General features: G+C 35.4%; 1 protein-coding gene across 1 annotated transcript in view; it reads right to left on the bottom strand.

Moving 5' to 3' along the window:
• Positions 1-3,381: 3,381 nt before the first annotated feature.
• Positions 3,382-20,124, bottom strand: part of LOC114323012 (protein RETICULATA-RELATED 4, chloroplastic) — a 31,562-nt gene continuing 14,819 nt past the window's right edge. Inside the window, exons 6-8 of the mRNA XM_028270469.2 lie at positions 15,420-15,559; positions 3,863-3,988; positions 3,382-3,760 (exon numbers count right to left, since the gene is read on the bottom strand). Coding sequence (XP_028126270.2) covers positions 3,706-3,760; positions 3,863-3,988; positions 15,420-15,559 — 321 coding nt within the window. The 3' untranslated portion in view covers positions 3,382-3,705. The remainder of the gene's footprint in view (positions 3,761-3,862; positions 3,989-15,419; positions 15,560-20,124) is intronic.

The raw sequence follows: 20,124 nt of genomic DNA, 5'->3' as shown, positions 1-20,124 counted from the left end.
AAATATGGTTGTAATATTCATCATATTTTTCTTATTCTATAATGTAATTGATAAATCATGAATATATTTATCTTGTTTAATGTACACAATTTGTACAGCAATCCTAAAATAGATTTGTCGTCTCACCGTGGGTGTTAAAGATACGTCGACTTCTGTCTCCCAAGATACGATAGTTTAGACCGACTAATGCAGAAACACCTTCTGTTAGCTTTGGCGAACCAAAAATGGCAACACCCTCTCACACATGAAGAATAAAAATTTCTAGAGAAAACTTTGAATACAATGGAAGAGCAAACTTTCTGGTGTAGAAGAATGAATGAGATGGTCTCCTTTTATATACATAGAAGAAGAGAGGAAAAGGCTCCTGCAACAAATGGAGTTTTTAATTTTGCAACACTCCCAAGACAAAAATTACAAAATTGATGGCTTTAATCCATCATGAATACAAAGGAGTTACCAGGTTTTATACACATGTATATTGTGTGTAATCCTGCAGCCACTTTTCCCAACACCTCTATCATGAAGCCAACTTAATGAGTCAATTTCTCGTTCAAATCTTAATGATTTTTTGTCATTCTTTTTGTGGTGTAAAGATCTTGTTATATATAATCTAAACTCATGTAATCCCACCTCAACCAATGGTTAGGACCTACTTTATTTTCACATTAAACTCACCAAAAAAACCATTTTTTTCCAACAAGATTGTCCAAAATAAAAGAGAAATATATATATATATATATATTAGTATGTAAATTTGCTTTCAATATTTAATATCTTGTTTGATTGACTTTTTAGAACTTTTTAGCTGAAATATTTTTTTAAAAAATAACACAGTGGTTTGACAACAAGAAACACTAATGAAAAGATCATTTTTAAATTTTTCAAAAACTAGAAAATTTTACGGAAATATGTAGGGCCTCGTTTGTTTTTAGAGGTAGAATGGAGGGGATTGATAGTGAGGGGATTAATAGTGAGGGGATTGATAGTGAGGGAACTAAGTAAAATTGTGTTTGTTTTGATGATAGTTGTTAGTGTAGGGATTGTTAAATTATTTTTATATAAAATAAATACAAAATAATAAAAAAAAAATACAAAAACATTCAACATTAATGTTTTTTAAAAAATGCCCAACATGTAAAAAATTCTAAAAAAATAAAATAAAATAAAATAAATAAGATAATGATTTTTATTTAACCAAAAATACAAAAAATTAAACATTAATGTTAAAAAAAAAATACCTGACATGTTAAAATAAATAAATAAATAAAAATAAAAAATTTCTAATCCGTCGGACTATTTTTCTAATACCAAGTCCTGGAGACCCATCCGAATCCGCTGGACTATTAGAGAATGCAACATCATTAAGAAACAATTTTCTAATAGTAGTTTAGGTCCTCGAACAAACAAGGTTTAGATCCATGAGTGAAATTTTACTGAAGAAAAAAATTCATAAAATTTTACTGTGCTCGTTATTACGTTAGTGAAATTTCTATAACTTCATACACAGTGAATTTTCAATTTGCAGAGTCACAAAAATATATATTTTTTACACTAGAAAATCTAAAATTGATTATTAATTACAAAAATTAGATCCTTTATTCTAAATTTATTACTAAAAAGTTCAAATTGAAGGTTTTAAAATAATAAATTTTAAAGCTTTCTATATTGAATCAATACAATTTCACTATATATATATAGTGAAATTCTCTGACTCTACACTGTGAAATATCATTGTGCAAAATCAGTCAAAAACATTTTTTTGAACTCTAAAAGATTAAAAATTGAAGGTCAATTGCAAAAGTTAGGTCCTTAATTTCAAGAATTCACTGGTTGAAGCTAGTACAATTGCACAAGTCAAGTGAAATTTCATTGACATCAATCAAAAATTGACAGAGGCTTAATCAGTGAAATTACACAAGTCAATGAAATTTCATTGACTTAAGTCAGTGCAAGTCAAAGACTAAGTCGGTAAAATTTCACTGATTGAAGTCAATGCAATTGCACAAGTCAGTGAAATTTCACTGACTAATTTCAACAAAATCTAAAATCAATGAACTTTAAAAAATAAAAAACACAAATCAAATAAAATAATCAAATCTTTATCAATCAACAACATATGAACCAACCACATCTATTTTCAAAATCAACATATAAATCGCCAGGGTACGAATGACGGTGTTGTAGAAAGAGATAAAGACTAAACGGTAAGATCAATCGAATCTGAGCTAAAGATGTCCAAACGGCGGTAGCTAGACGATGTTGAAGAGAGAGAGAGAGAGAAGAAATAATGAAATCAACTAGATTTGAGTTGGAGATGTGCAAACAGTATTGAAAGGCAATTGACAGTATAAAGAATCGCAGTGAATGATGTTGGAGTGACACTAATGAATGGGCGATGATAGTAAAAATGGTGGCGGTGATGGTTAATACAGTTATAGCGGTGCCCTCAACTTGAAATCATTGATCAGAAAGAGAGAAAGACATCATAAATGACAGAGAGACCGAGAAAAAAAAACTTTATGGAAAAAAAAAAATTAAGAAAAAACTTAAGATTTTTAAGTTAAATATTTTGGACCACGTATGTAAAAAATTTGTCCTTATCCTTTCAAAATCTCAATTTCTAGAGAGTTTAACTATCAAATCAATTTTTGGTACTGTTAAACTCTTATACAAACATAAAGAAGAATCTTTCCCTAATTTTCCGTATAATTATATATATATTTATAAAAATATAGTTTATGCCCGCCAGGTTGGGCCTGAATTACTTTCCGAATCTCGGCCTATATTATAATCGGGTCAAAAATATTTATTTGCCTAACATGGCCCTATGGGCCTAAACCATGATCTCAAACCCTACAAATCATGGGCAGGCTTAGTGGGTCCATGTCTTCCCCAAACAAAACCAAAACAAAAAATTATTATCAAACAAGTTTTTCATGTCAAAGTCATTTGGATGGGTGAATGTCATGTTCAAATGCTCTTGAAATGACATACCTAATAGACTTGGGTTAAGAGCATTTCACCTTTGAGAAGGTGATCAAAAGTAAAATACCATTAGAAATAAAAACAGGATATGGGCTTTTAATGATGACTATGCTATTTTGTAAACATTCTTTGATGGCCAGGAAGAGCATTTCACTAAATCAAAAGACTTCAAAAGTTTTGAATGAGGCCGCAAGTTGCTGCCGAAATGCTCTACCTATACTTTGCCATCACTTGGTTTTTGCACCATTTTAAACAAAAAAAACCAATCATATCATCCAATTAAGCTGTAGTACAACATGCTGAACACTGGATACACAACGGTTTTGTTCAAATTTGTAGCGCACATCCTCTAGATTCAACAGTAGACCTCATATCCAAACATATGCAAGCACACAATTCCATAGAAACCCATACTATTATACAAACAACACAAACTTTCTTCGATTCACATACCATCAGAAAAAAATACGTTTCTTTATGTACAAAATTATGCTCACAATGACTAAAATGGAAAAATTAATTCAACATGATGTCAGTTTGGCAATGAGCCTTCCAGATATGCATAGACATCTCAGAAACCCAAGTATACAAAGGTCTAAACTTCAGAGAAATTCAATCAAATTCCAGTGACCTGCTTTTCTGTGATGTCGACTAATGCAGCAAACCAAACATTCAGTTCTGAAAACTTGATAAGCGGCAACAGAATGCACCCCTAACCCGCTATTCTGATTCTTGAGGCTTTTGAACGCCTGTCCAACGAGCATAATCCACCCACCTGTCAAAAGCATTTGGAAGTTTTAAGAGGTCAAGAACTAAAAAGGGAACGATATTAAAAAATTAATAAGTTTCTAGAAGTTAAAAGGGCAAAGAATCTCACAGTAATGAACCCAAGAATGTGTTGCCTGTTCTGACAGCAAAGCAAAGGGCACTTAGAATTAACTTGTGTTGGTGCACCAGTGGTTCTAAAATTCGTTGTTCAATAACACCAGCCACTACTTGGTACCTGTTGAACAAATGCACATCTCTAGTAAAATGTTACGTTCCAAAAAGAAAAAAACAACTAATAGTTTTGTTTTGGGCTCAAGCAGGCTAATTCCCAGATTCCATTTAGTGTAGAATCTGGACACATTACAAGGAACCATCTATAGACAGGCCTAACAAGTTTGATAATCACAACATAAGCACGTTACATAACGCTAATAAAGAACCCTAGCATTACTTGTTGGAAAAAAATGGTTTTTTGGTTTGAGAATTAAATGAAAATTGTCTCATAAAGTTGGCCTCATGAATGAGAGATTGAGAATGATGATTGACTATTTTATACATGGTCTAACCATGAGAGACACAGGGCCTTAATAGTGTCTTAGACCATGAGGGACACATGGCCTTAATAGTGTCTTAGACCATGAGACACACATGGCCTAACCATGACGTACACATGGTTTTGGAAGCCTTGAGGTACACATGACCTTGCCATATGTCTTGCCAAAGATGCCTATATAAGGGCATGCTTAACATTGTGAATATGATCATAGAATCACAAAATAAGCTAAATCTCTCCTCCGCTTTTTCCCATTGTGTATAAAAGGAGACCATCCTCTTTGGTTGAGGTACAGAATTTTTGCTCTCTAAATTAATAGTCAGTTTGCTCCTATAATCTTCTTCCTGTGTGAGAGAGTGCAGCCATTGTTAGTTTGCCGGAGCTACACAGAAGGTGTTACTACGGTAGCGGGTTCTAAATCGTCATATCCTAGGAGAGAGACCCTGACATACCTTCAGCACCTACGGTGAAACGATGAATCTATTTTAAGGAGACCATGGTATCAAACAGGCTTCGATTTGCTTTCTTTTCTCATTTTAGTATTTTAATTTGTTATATGTATTTATGTTCATCAAGATGTAATTTCCCATGAATTCTTACTTTGTGGTCTTTCTAATTTAATTTACCATGAATCTATTTCTTTTATTTAATTCACAATTTGTACAACAATCTTAAAACAGATTATATGTTTCCTATGAAATTGGACAAATAGATTCATAATGATTTGTACTAGTTTAATTTCCCCACTGTATGAGTTCTCCACTTTGCATCTGTCAATTGAAAAAATCGAACAACCCACTGCATTTCATGGTAGACTTCTGTTAGTAATATTAACAGTTTCAACTTTGTTGTGCAAGTTTGTGTTCCCATTTAATTAATTATATTTCAATATAATATATATGTTTATTTATGCCCTAGGAGTGTTAACTGTTTGTTGCATATGTCAAATCGGAATTAGGAATTTAAATTTATTCTACATAAATATATTTTTCTTAATGTCCAGTTCTAGTATAATTTTATTTTATGTGTATGATTTTTAGGTTCCTACCATGATTTGCATGCTTCTTTATTATATAATTTTTAATATAATCTGCATGCTTATTATGAGTGTTTTAGTTTTAGTTAAAGATAGCATGTTAAATGTGTTCTGCTTTCTAGTATATTATACATGTTCATCTTTTCTAGATTCTAGTTTAATTCACATGTTTATTAGATCCTAGATTTGTAGGATAATTTGCATGTTCTAATTCTTATTTACATGCTTATTATTTTCTAAAATTGTAATGTAATTTGCATGCTAATTGCTTTCTAATTTCTAGAATTATTTGCATAAATTATTTACATGTTAATTGCTCTAGAATTATTTACATGTTAGTTGCTAAAATTATTTACAAATTTATTGTGCAACTCGTAAAGGTTATTAATTCTTTCCTTAATTTTGCTTTTAAGTAGATTGCTAAAAGGTTTTAAATAATTTGTTACTGTTACAGTTTATTTCAATTATATGCGTCGTATTTTGTTGTGTTTTTCTGTTAGCTTTCTTTACAGGAATACCTATGCAAAAGAGAATAAAAATAAATAAATAAAATAAAAAATACAAAATCAAATGAATAGAATTTGGGACCATAAAACCAAAAGTTTTAGACTACTAACCTTTTTGTTGAACAGAAATACCTAAGTGTAGAAAGAAAAATAAAAATTAGACCAAAAAGAATCCTTATTTGGATTGGTTTATTATTCTTTATATTTGAAGCAATTTTTTACTTGAGTTTTAATAGTGGTTAAAATGCCAATTTTAATTGAAGCAAGGTTGTTTGCTTCTATTTTTAAAAGCATTTTTATTTGCTTGAAAATTGGTTAGCAATTTTCAATTGCTTGTAAGTTTTGAAAGTTGGTTTGATTTAACCTAGTTTATCCCTTTGAAAACTTAATTCTAAATTTGTTTCCCATGGACTAGTAATTAACATGCTCTTGAAAGTTTTGTCTAAGGTTAACTAGATCTTAAGTGGGACCGGTGTGACCCCTCTAGTCTTCCTGGAAACTTTCCTGACCATGTTCGATTCTAGGGTAAATGGTGAGATTAATCTTGAATTAAATTTCAGACTCTGGGACTTTTCAGTATTAAGTTTCAGTTGTATTTTTCAGAAATGGCAACTATCACTAATGCTGCTGCTACAAATATTGGTGGGGATTTGAATCCAGGGTCAATTGGCTTGCCAACCCCTGCTATAACCTCTGTGGTCAATCTTGCTGTGACCTCTGGGATCTACTCCTTCTGTTCTAGGAGGACCGCTCAACCATCATGAGCACTTGGAGAAGTTCGCTGTAGTGAATTTCAAGAGGTGGCAACAAAAGATGTTGTTCTACCTGACTACTCTCAGTCTTGCGAAGTTTTTGAGTGAAGATCCACCAGTTGTGGACGAGAATAAGCAAAACAAGTAGAAACTCATGGCTCTAGATGCTTGGAGGCAGTCAGACCTTAGTTGCAGGAGTCGTGCAACCAGGTGACGATTCTGAGTAAGAATTGCGATTCTGCGTTTCCTAGAAAGAAACGTGTAAGAATCGCATTTCTGTGGAGAGAGAAATGCAATTCAATCTAAGATAAGATCGTAAAGGGGAGAGAGAGAGAGGGAGAGAGAGAAACCTGGTCTCGTCGTTGCCTTCTCCTTCGACATCGCCTGGACCTTCGACGTCGACCTTTGACATCGCCTTCGCCTTCAATCTACTCTTGCCTTCGATCTAGTCACGATCTGCTCACCTTTGATCTTCTCGACATCGTCTTTGATCTGCTCACCTTCTTCTTCTTCTTCTTCTTCTTCTTCTTCTTCTCCTCCTCCTCTCTCTCTCTCTCTCTCTCCCTTGTCGATTTGTGTTTTGTCTCCCCCTCCGATTTTTAACATATAATCAATATAATAAATAATATAATTTGTTATATAATAATAAATCTAATTAAATCATATATAGTAAAAAAAAAATCTAATGAAATCTATAAAATAAATTATCCAATTTTTATCTTTTATTTATTTTAACATAATTTATTATTCCTTATCTGTTAATTTTTTTATTTATAATATATATATCAATTAAAAATAAAAAAATAAATTATATAAATAAATTAAAATATTATCAATAAAAACAATACCTAAGATAAAAATAATAAATATATTTAAAAATAACTATTTAACTCATCTTTATATATTAAATATATTTAAAAAATAACTATTAAAAACATATATATATATATATATATTACCGCTCCCCAAGGCGCTCCTAACTTAAGAAACTTCTATCGGCTCATGCTTCCTCACTCCCGCTCCTGCTCTTGCTCCCACCTCCGCTCCTGCTTTGTGCAACTAAGAGTCAGACTTCTTTTGTTGGAACTCTATTTTGAATGGCTTGGCAGAGACACAGTTCAACGTGTTTTATGCCAAGAAGTCGGCAAAGGAGTTGTGGAATGCTTTGAACAAGAAGTACAAGACCGAGGATGCTGGGGCAAAGAAATTTGTCATTGGTCAATTTCTAGACTTCAAAATGAGGGTCTCAAAAACTATCATTAGTCAAGTCCAAAATTTTCAAGTGATTCTGCACAAAATTCATGTAGAAGGAATGTTACTGCGTGAATCATTCCAGGCATCCATGTGGAAGCGATGGCTATAGGGTAGTTGACTGCGGCAAGAAGAAGCCCTACAAGAGGAACCCTCCACAGAACAAAAGCTAGGCCCACATGGCTGAAATAAAGGATCTGTCTCAAGATGTGGACGATATGCATCTGTCGTCTATGAGGTGAACATGGTAGGGTCCAACCCAAAAGAACTGTGGGTGAACACTGGAGCCACTCGCCACATCTATGCTGACAAGAAGACGTTCACAACTTTTAAACCTGTTTCAAATGATCAACAGTTGTTCATGGGGAATTCTACGACCTCAACTGTTCAAGGGAAAGGCAAGGTGGTCCTGAAGATGATTTCAAGAAAAGAGCCAACTCTGAAAGATGTCCTGTATATGCAGGACATTCGTAAGAATCTTGTCTCAGGGTTTCTCTTAAGCAAGCATGGCTTCCGCATGGTTTTTATGTCTGATAAGGTCATGTTCACAAAAAGCGGAGTCTATGTGGCAATATGTTTAAGCTCAATGTAATGATAATTATCCCAAAAATGAATGAGAAATCTTTGTCTTCTGCTTATATGCTTGAGTTCCCTGAATTGTGGCATCGTAAACTTAGTCATGTGAATTTTGACTCTTTACGAAAATTAATTAAGTTAGATCACATATCGTCTTTCACGATTAATCCAAATCACAAGTGTGAAACTTAGGTAGAAGCAAAATTGACTAGGACTTCATTTCATTCTATTGAATTAAGTAATAAGCCTTTAGATTTAGTGCACAGTAATGTGTGTGACTTGAAAGTCGTAAAATCGTGTGGTGACAACAAGTACTTCATCACTTTTGTTGATGATTGCACCAAATATTGTTGTGTATTTGCTTAAAAGCATAGAAGAGACGATTGATAAATTTATTCTTTGTAAGAATGAAGTTGAGAATTAACCAAGCCGAAAGATAAAAGGCTTTAAGAAGTGATTGTGGTGGAGAATATGAATCGCCATTTAATGAGTTTTGTGCTCAATCTGGAATTATCCACCAAACTACAGCACCATATTCCTTTTAGTCAAATGGTGTTGCTAAGAGAAAAATAGGACGTTGAAGGAAATAATGAATGCAATGTTGATAAGTTCTGGGTTGCCACAGAACCAGTGGGGGGAAGCAATTCTCTCCATGAATTACATTCCTTATAGAATACCTCAAAAGCAAGTAGACAAGCCTCTGTACGAATTATGGAAAGGCCGCAAACCTTCCTATAATTTCCTATGCATGTGGGGGTGTCTTGCAAAAGGGGAGGTACCTCCACCCAAGCGGGTTAGGATAAGTCCGAAAACCGTGGATTGCATTTCATTGATTATGCACAAAATAGTAGTGCATATGGGTTTCTTGTGCACGAATCTGATATTTCAGATATACATAAGAATAACATTATGAAGTCAAGGAATGCGTCCTTCGAGGACATTTTTCCTTGTCGAACCTGGAGAGATGATCAAAGTTCTAAAAAGGAACTTAATGATGATCCTAGTGATAGTGATCAACATGAAGAAATAGATAAGCCAAGAATGAGCAAGAGGTCAAGGACATCTCTAGACTTTTGACTTATATATTAGAGGGAGAACCTCTAACTTTTCATAAAGTTATGACTTCACGTGGAAGTCTTTTGTGAAAAGAAGCGATTAAAAGTGAAATTGACTCCATCTTACAGAACCATACCTAGGAGTTGGTTGATCTACCCTCAAGCAGTAAGGCCTTGGGAGTAAGTGGATCTTTAGAAGAAAGATGAAGGTTGATGGGTCAATTGATAAGTATAAAGGTAGGCTAAGGATACAAGCAGCGAGAGGGCCTGAATTACTTTGATATTCACCTGTAACAAAGATTACATCCATTTGCATGGTGATTGCGATAGCAGCTTTACGTGGTCAGAAGATGCACCAGATGGATGTAAAAACAACTTTTTTAAATGGAGATTTAGATGAAGAAATTTACATGGAGCAACCAAAGGGGTTTTCAACTTTAGGACAAAATAAGAAAGTCTGTAAGCTTGTCAAGTCATTGTATGATTTAAAGCAAGCTCCTAAACAAAGGGATGAGAAGTTTCACAACGTTATGTTGTCAAATGGGTTTAGGATCAATGAATGTAACAAGTACGTATATGTCAAAGAAACTGACAAAGGTTATGCCATTTTGTGTCTATACATTAATGACATACTTATTGTTAGTAGTAATGATGAGATGATTAAAACTACCAAGAGATTGTTAAACTCTAAGTTTGACATGAAAGATATGGGCTATGCAGATGTGATTCTGGGTATTAAGATTACCAGAATATCTGCTGGTATTGTACTTTCTCAGTATCACTATGTTGAGGAGATACTTGCGAAATTTAGTAAATCAGATACAAGTATGTCTAGGGCACCGATAGACTTAAATCTACATTTGATTAAGAATAATTGTGAGAGTATCTCTTAGCTAGAATATTCTCAAGTTATTGGAAGTTTAATGCATTTGATAAGTTGTACAAGGCCAGACATAGCATACTCTGTTAGCAGGTTTAGTAGATATACTAGTAATCCTTATGCTACTGATTGGAAGGGAATTATACGTATGTTGAGTTATCTCTACTACACCCTGGATTATGAGCTGCATTATACCAAATACCAAACAGTATTAGAAGGGTATAGTGACGCTAATTGGATATTTGATATAAAATACTACAAATCCACTAGTGGTTATGTGTTTACCCTTGGAGGGGTAGCCATGCCCTGGAAATCTTCCAAGCAAACAAGTATATCTAGATCAACAATGGAATCTAAATTTATTGCTTTGGATAAAGCAATTAAAGAAGCTGAATGGCTTCACCAATTTGTTAAAGATATTCCACGTTGATCAAAACCTATGCCTGCTATATGTATTTATTGTTATAGTCAATCAGCGATTGGACGGGCACATAGTAATATATATAATGGAAAGTTTCAATATATCCGTCGTAAACATAATTCCATACGACAACTACTCTCTAATGGAGTTATCTCTCTAAACTATGTAAAGTCTAAGGACAATATTGCGGATCCGCTAACCAAAGGGCTAACTCGAGAGTTAGTAGAAACATCGTCAAGAGGAATGGGGTTAAGGCCTTTAGTAAATGTTACCGAAACGGAAAACCCCACCAAGCTAACTGGAGATCCTAAGATCTAGGTTCAAAGAGATAACCTAATTACATGTAATGGGTGAGTCACAGAAGAGGTAAATCCTCTTGCTCATTCCATTATTCAGTGATACCCTGTGGGGGTGGAAGTTTAAACTAATGCTTTTAATGACCTAAGTGATATGAATAATTAACCATGGTACAATGAGATATCTTATATAGGTCACCTCTTAGTTGCAGGAATCGTGCAACCAAGTGACGAATCTTCGTAAGAAACGCGATTCCGCGTTTCTTAGAAAGAAACGTGTAAGAATCGTGTTTCTGTAGAGAGAGAAACGCGATCCTGTCCAAGATGGGATCGTTGGTGGCTATGAACAAAAACCCTAGCTTGTTGGTCAACAAAGAGACAGAGGAGAAAGAAGGTGAAGAACCTGAAAGTCGTCTCTGGGTATGTCCTCCTTTGCTCCATTTTTCTTCTTCTTTCATCGGTTCGAAGGTCGTCTCTCTCTGTGTGTTTGTCGTCTCTGTCGCAATTCGTCTCTCTGTCTAGCAGATTGTCTCTCTGGCAGATCGTCTTTCTCTCTCTCTCTCTCTCTCGCAGATCGTTTCCTTGTTGATCGTCGTCTCCTCTGCCTTCGTCTTTGCCTTCTGCCTTCGTCTCACTCTCGCTCTCTCTTTTTGGCCTTCTGTCACGATATATATCTAATATAAGTAATATACATATATAAGATGAAACATATATAATCTTTATATAAATATATATATATATTTAAAAAAATAAAAAAATAAACATCAACACATTATTATTTAATATATATCATATATATAAATATAAATGTATAATAAAAAAACATTAATAAAAAAAAGTAAAAATATTAATATATATAATCTTTATAATATATATACATAATAAAAAAAAAAAACATTAACACATATAAATATAATATATATATATGAGTATATATTATACATATTCATAAAAAAAAACACAAACACATATATGTAAAATAAAATAAAATAAATTAACAATAATACATTATTTAAAAAATATAATAAATAAATAAAATAATTTATGTGTATTAAGATAAAAATATTTATAAAAAAACTTCTTATGCGTATTAAATATATATATATATATATATTATCGCTCCCAAAGACGCTCCCAACCTAAGAAACTTCTATCGGCTCATGCTTCCTCGCTCCCGCTCCCGCTTCGTGCAACTAAGGGTCACCTACGTGAGTGCGAAGTGGGGCTGCTACTTTAAGAATTGGCAAGGCCGAATTCTTTAAAAGCACTCACTGAACCAGGCTAGTGTTCCACGGCCATACCGGACATGCTAGTTAGAACAAAAACAATGGTTGGAGTAACTCCTGTGTGAGGTCTATTGTCTTGGTTTACACAAACGGTAGAACAGTTCAAGACATCACGTTCATTGATCAGCTAGTAAATCCGATAGGCTTTCACTACGAAAGCTTCAAGGCCAACAACAACCTTTTCTAATGCAAGGTTATTTTGTGTGCTCTCTCTCGAAGTCTTTGTTGTTAAACGTTACATGTTATTTTTTATTCGGTCAATTTTATTCATGTAGGGGATTGTTGGAAAAAATAGCTTTCTGGTTTGAGAATTGAATGAAAATTGTCTCATAAAGTTAGTCTCATGAATGAGATATTGAGAATGATAATAGAGCATTTTATACATGGTCTAACCATGAGAGACACATGGCCTAACCATGAGAGACGCATGGCCTTAATAGTGTCTTAGACTGTGAGACACACATGGCCTAATCATGAGGTACACATGGTTTTGGAAGCCATGAATTACACATAGCCTTGCCATAGGGCATGCTCAACATTGTAAATATGATCCCATAATCACAAAATAAGCTAAGTTCTCTCCTCCTCTTTTCCTTATTGTGTATAAAAGGAGACCATCCTCTTTGGTTGGAGTACAAAATTTTTGCTCTCTAAATTAATAGTCAGTTTGCTCCTATAATCTTCTTCCTATGTGAGAGAGTGCAACCATTATCAGTTCGCCGAAGCTAAACATATGGTGTTTCAGTGGTAGCGGGTTCTAAACCGTCGTATCCTGGAAGACAGACGATGACATACCTCTAGTACCCACAGTGAGACAGTGAATCTGTTTTAAGGAGACTATAGTATCACACAGATTTCGGTTTGTTTTCTTTTCTCATTTTAGTATTTTAATTTGTTATATGTATTTCTGCTCATCTAGATGTAATTCCCATGAATTCTTATTCCATGGTTTTTCCAATTTAATTTACCATGAATCTATTTCTTTTATTTAATTCACACAATTTGTACAACATTACTCACCCCTGTGGTTGTCTCTCACACAAGGTTAATGTTCATAGGTGGGAAAGACTTCATTTTCTCACCAAGTAAGAGCTTGGGGGGTCAGATCCACAAATTTTGCCTGATTGTAGATGACAGGTGCAACAAGGGCTAAATTGACCCTAATTCAAATATTCCAGGGGTCTAATTGATTTTTAAAGAATAGTTTAGAGGATAAAATGAAGGGTACTTACCAATCAGTCATGTTAACTAGAGTTATTTACCTACAAGTCCTAACTAATAAATTTATCACTGTAAATTATCATAAAAACAAGAGAAACTGATAAATTTATCGATTAATAAGTCTCGAAAGTAGGACAAATTGGTATTTTACCCTAAAATGAATTTCCTCAAATAGTAAAAAGAAAAATAACATTTTTCACATTCTATTTATTAGGATAAAAAAGTGTAAATAAAAAGTTGTAATATCTATTTTTAAAAACTATACTGGCAGACAAACCTAAAAAGGAAAGAGTTTCTAATTTAATCCTTCATTGCGAGGTGGCTAGGGATTTATAGGGGTTGGTTTTTGGCCTTGTTTATGGATTACGTTTTCACAAAGATGTCGAGGGTGTCATGTTAGGGTTGGAATGGAGGTGAGGTAGTAAAGCAAAGACAGACACATGGTTTCTAGCTTCTTTGTGCCAGATATTGATTTATGGAGAGAACGCAACAAGAGAACCTTTCAAGGAATGGAGGGAGCCTCTTTATAGGCTCAAAAGCTATTTTTTGCCCATTCTATATGGTTAGATTTCAAGGAAGATTATGCTTAACCTTGAACACTTACTGATTTTGTAATTAATTCGCCCCATTTGTAAGACACTATAGGCCTTATACTGTCATTTGAGTGTATGCGCCTTTTTGTTTTGAGCACCATAGGTTATGATGGTTTAACCTCTTTTTGCATGGGCAACATCAAATTTACTTCACCAATCAAAAATAAAATAAAACAAATAATAAATTGAAAACCCTAAAGAGAAGAAATTATTAAATATAAATCCACATTATTTTTATTTTAATGATTGTCATCCAAACCATATCCCTGAAACTTGCAATGTGTTTAGTATGTCTAACCAATGAATACATGTCCTCCAAGTATTTGAAGCATATCAGGTTCAAAAAAAAATTAAAATTAAAATTAATAATAATGGAACACATTTAGACAGGTGTCTAACAAGTGTCGGTGTTTGATACAGTACCTTCTATGTATACATGATCTTATCTTGTAGAAAAGATGGCAACTAAGGGCAATAATGTCCCTAAATGAATATCCACCCAATAACAACGTCTAGTAACTCTAGTTTACCACATGATAGTAGATTAAACTCCTCTTTTAAATTACTTTTATGACATGGTTGCTTCAAAATAAGTGAGTGCCATGCTTAGTGCTCGATATTACATAAAAATACCATTTATCCTAGAAAACTGGGGAAAACAGAGAACTATAAATATTTGGCCATTTTCCAATGTCCTTGAACATAGTATGAAATGAATTTAACGCTCCTAAACACATTTTCAATAAGAGTCAAATGGTGCAATGCAGGATGTCATGATATTTGAAACTGTAATTTGTCAGGTTAAGGTGTTGAAAAAGTTTATATTAAATTAACAAAACTTGAACTAATTTTGAACAAAAGAGATGAAATCATGAAATATAGGAAGAAAAGAAAAGAAAAGAAGATTACAATCACATCTATGCTATTCATACATTCCCTTGTGCATATGTTTGGGTGCCTACAAGTAAAATGTCATATCCTCACTATATCTAGGAACTCCTAAACTAAATATTTACGGTACAAAATTGTCTCTATTGTAGAAAAAGCAAGGAAGAGAGAGAGAGAGAGAGAGAGAGAGAGAGAGAGAGAGAGAGAGTACTCCATTACAGCTTGGGAGTCGGGACTTAATATCATTACAAGAATATTACTATAATAAAGGGAAGTCACTATATTGAATGCTCAGATTGATAAGCAACTATCTGGCAGACTATAAAGATAAGAAGACAGAAATCCAACATACCGTAGGTTGCTGGAGACTGCCATATAGACACCATAGGCAACACTAGTAGCTAATACAGGCACATTCTCTACCTCATCCGTAAAGGACTTATCAACAAACTTCCTTGCAGCCATCAAGGCATTTGTAACAACTGTGCCAATCTGGACAAAAATGAAATCCATTTTATAGAGAAATTTCAAAATTAAAACTTTGACTTGAACAAATTCATATTCTTCTTTAAGAAATTCAGAGAGACAACACAAACAAAGAATCAAAACTGAAACTTGTTAGGGGTAATTATCATCAAGAAACTAATCCTGCCAACTAAACCTTTTAAACATATGAATAAACATACACATCTCCACCCATAGTCGACAGCAAAATCTGAATGTGAAAACCCAGTAATAGGTAAGTGACCATGTCAGTAAGGTGTTAACAACATTCATGATTATGCAATGAGCATAAAATTAGCGAAACAGACCATCCATTACATAGATTACACCGTACTGATTGCTTTGCTCCTCCAACTATCTCACTTCCCCTCTCTATGCACATTTGTTTGCATATTTGTGTAAAGGGACAGGGTTAAAACTTCAACAAAACACATAAGAAGTTACTAACCAATCATAATAACACTGTACTTGACCTTGCAGAGGGCCTGTGCACCCCTAGGGATTAGTTGGGTAATTTCAGAGACTCAAACTAGAGATATCATGTTTCTCCAAGGAGCAGCAAACTTCCTCAATAAGAACCTCAGTCTGATATGCAGGCTGCATGGTGTACAACCCTCAGAGCAGTTTGTCTGAGGCTCGGAATAAGAGAAACTTATTTAATCCATTCACACGATGCAGCAAAAACTTCATTGAACTTTTACCAAACTATTGGGCAAGCATGACTGATGTTTTAGGTATATGTTAGTACAGTTTGAAGAACCAACTAAATACTGTAGACTAGTAGTAGTAACTGTAGATTAGGTTTCAAGCAATCCAACCCACCAAACCATAAGTTCGTGTTCTAATGTAAATGGCAGAAATTGTTTACATAAAAATGCCCAAATTCATAAACAATAAACAAATGTAGCCAAAATGAGGATGTCAAGACGAGTAATGTTCAGTGCAAGAAAAAGGGATAAATGTAATTTTGTGGGGTAAGTGTTTACAGGATGGGTATGTTTTGGGTACTTTGGTGGGTTTGTAGAGGCACAAATGTAATTTTTAAACGCCTGCCTCCGGGTGTTTCGAAAAGTGAGCAAGGGGTGCCGCGTCGACGCCTGGGTGCGGTGAAAAATGGGCAAAGGTTTTCGCGTTTTTCTGGACGAGCACGGGTAAAGAAGCTAGTCCAAGACTATAGGTTTAGGATAGCCACTTGGAACATAGGAACCTTAACTGGTAGGACGATAGAATTGGTAGATGTTATGATTAGGAGGAGAGTTAGTATAGCTTGCATACAAGAAACTAAGTGGACGGGAGAGAAAGCTAGGGAAATTGAGGATACTGGCTTTAAACTTTATTATCGTGGTAAGGATAGACGCAGGAATGGAGTAGGAATCATAATTGCCAAGAGTCTTGTGGAAAGTGTGGTGGCGGTCACTAGGAAAGGAGATAGGATTATACTAATTAAACTAGTTATTGGAGGGAATATAGTGAATATTATTAGCGCTTACACCCCTCAAGTAGGGTTAGATGATCAGACTAAGAGGGATTTTTGGGAGCAAATGGATGAGATCTTACAGGAGATACTCGTAGGAGAGAACCTGGTTATAGGTGGAGATTTTAATGGCCATGTGGGCATAGATAAAGTAGGTTATGAAAGGGTGCATGGTGGATACGGTTTTGGTGACAGAAATGAGGCTGGAGAGAGAATCTTAGATTTTGCATTGGCTTCTGACCTGGTGGTGGCCAATTTATTCTCTCTAAAAAAAAAAAAAAAAAAAAAAATCATGAATCATTGTAATAAATAGAACATTATATCAATCAATAATACATTCATTTCTCTTTATACATTAAATTTCTATCATTTCTCTTTATACATTAAATTTCTACATGGTATCAGAGCAGGTTTAGAACCTAGTATTTTTCGCTTCACCGGCGGACGGCAACCTCACCTTAGCCGTCCGCCGGACCTCAACCTAGTCCGTTAGAATTTTCTACACATACCTTTACACCTCCTATGGTGTCCGCTCCGCCGGTTTCAGCTCCACCACCGGCCACTCCACCTCTCGGCATACATACACACACTGATCTCTAACACACAGCAGCTGATGGGAAGGAAACCTTGCTGTGACAAATTTGTGGTGAAGAAAGGACCATGGACAGCTGAGGAAGACGCCAAACTCGTCAGTTTCATCCTCACCAATGGCCACTGCTGCTGGCGTGCCGTTCCGAAGCTCGCTGGTCTCCGCCGCTGCGGCAAGAGCTGCAGCCTCCGCTGGACTAACTACCTCCGCCCTGACTTGAAGCGTGGCCTACTCAACGAGGAGGAAGAGAAGTTGGTCATTGATCTTCATGCCCGCCTCGGCAATAGGTGGTCAAAGATAGCATCAAGGTTGCCTGGAAGAACAGACAATGAGATAAAGAACTACCCCCACTTTACCTTTATTTATTTTATTTTATCTTCTCTTTTTCTTTATCTGCAGCTGCTCCCACAGGGCACATGCTTTCACCATTAATATATATTATTATTCTTATTATTATTCTTACACAATCAAACCATTAATATATTATTATTATTATTCTCACAAAAAAAAAAAAAAAAAAAAAAAAAAAACCAATTCCACACCCATGGCAGGTTTTCACCAAACCGTGGGCCAAGAAACCCACGTGAACCAATAAAATAAAATACAATAAAATAAAAAAAAATATAATAATAATAATAATTCCAAACACCATTACTGTTTTTCACAAATCCGTGCAGAACCACTCTTTCGTTTTTTAATTTCACATATATTCTTATTATTTCTTTCTTTTTTTTTTTCTCTTTCACTTTATTTTTCACCTTTTTTCCATTATTATTTCTTTGCACAAACACACAAAAAAAAAAAAACAAAAACAAAAACAAAAAACAAAACAACAGGAAGAGACGAACTGCACACCAAACTCATTTTATTCATGTCGGGGCTCACCCCGATCACCATTTTACACCACACAAAAAAAAAGCGAACAAAAAAAAAAAAAAAAAAAAAAAAAAAAAAAAACCAAACCAAACCAAACCAACACAAATCGGAACAGTGGGATTTTTCTTCTCTACTCTGCCGCCGGTCTCTTCTTCTTGCCTCCGTCCTGGACGGCCCTTGACGGTGTTGTCTCCGTGCTTCCTAATCCACCGAGCACGTTCACTCCCCCCTGCTCCTCCACTCCATTATATGGCGGCCCTCCAAATCGGAACATCACGGTGGCCTTCCGCTTCAGCTCCTTGTTTTCCGCCTTTAGCACACTTATCTCTGCTCGCGCATCCTTATACATGCGTTGAAGCAGAGCCAGTTGGGCGTTTAACTGCTGCACCTCATTTGTCCTACTCTACAGCCGGTTCGACAAATTTGTAACCGCAGTCATGGTTTCCACACATGACTTCAATGTATACTGATTGGCCTCCACATCCGACTGCACTGCCATTCTTTGCTCCACAGACCGCATAGGAAAGTTCAACGGAGCAAACTCCGGGGCGCTTGGTTGAGGTTCCAGTGCCACCGCACCAGTTATCTCTCTTGTTGACTCGTTGAGGTCGGGAAAGAGAGTGAGCAGACCACGGGAAGATGAGGCCATATTCTGGGTAGCTGAACGGGAAGACGAGGCCATGTTATGGGTTGCTGAGTTTTTTCAGAGAAGGGTTGGATCCAGAGTATTTCCAGAGTATCTCTCTCAGAACACGAAGAATTTTTCAGAGGTTTCTCTCAGTTTTTCTGTCTCAGCTTCTGCCTCAGCCTCAGCCTCAACCTTGGTTAAATAGCCGAGGCCGACACGCCACTCTGTCGCTCACGTGCCTCGCCGCGTCTCCGGCTCACCTTTTGATGGCTCGACGCTTTCTGTCAGGCACGCCTTTTGATGAAGTGGGCGCGCCTTTTGAGGGCGCGACTTTTGAGGGCTCACTATATATATCCATATATATATATATTTGGGCAGCCTATATACACCATCATACAGTGTATTTTTTAAGGGTCCGACAAGACTCTGTAAACTGTCCCGACATTGATTCCGGTAAGCTCCTTCATGGGTCCGACAAGACTCTGTAAACTGTCCCGACATTTGATTCCGGTTAGCTTCTCCATCGGTCCGGTGTGACCTCGTCAACTGTCCAGACTTTATCTGCTACAACAGTCTGACACCACCATACAGTGTCCTCTACAACGTTATGACACCACTATACAGTGCCTTCACCAACGGTCTGACACGACCATACAGTGTCTCCTATCCTCTTTTATTTTATGTATTTTCTTGTTTTGTTACTCTCTCCAAACTCAAGTTGGTTAGTTCCTATCCCCCTTGAGTTTGCGGGGGCTGTTAAAATCCACCTACTACACACCTACCACCTACTACACACCTACCACTACCACCTACTACACACTCACCTACTTCACCTACTCTCCACCTACTCCTCACTTACTCCTCACCTACTACACACTCACCCTCTTCTATATATAGGAATCATGAATCATTGTAATAAATAGAACATTATATCAATCAATAATACATTCATTTCTCTTTATACATTAAATTTCTATCATTTCTCT

Source organism: Camellia sinensis, chromosome 14, assembly GCF_055761805.1.
Source record: "Camellia sinensis isolate YWXY chromosome 14, ASM5576180v1, whole genome shotgun sequence".
In the NCBI taxonomy this organism is placed as follows: domain Eukaryota; kingdom Viridiplantae; phylum Streptophyta; class Magnoliopsida; order Ericales; family Theaceae; genus Camellia; species Camellia sinensis.
The sequence above is the reverse complement of the archived record's forward strand: the minus strand, read 5'-3'. Positions and strand labels throughout refer to the sequence as shown.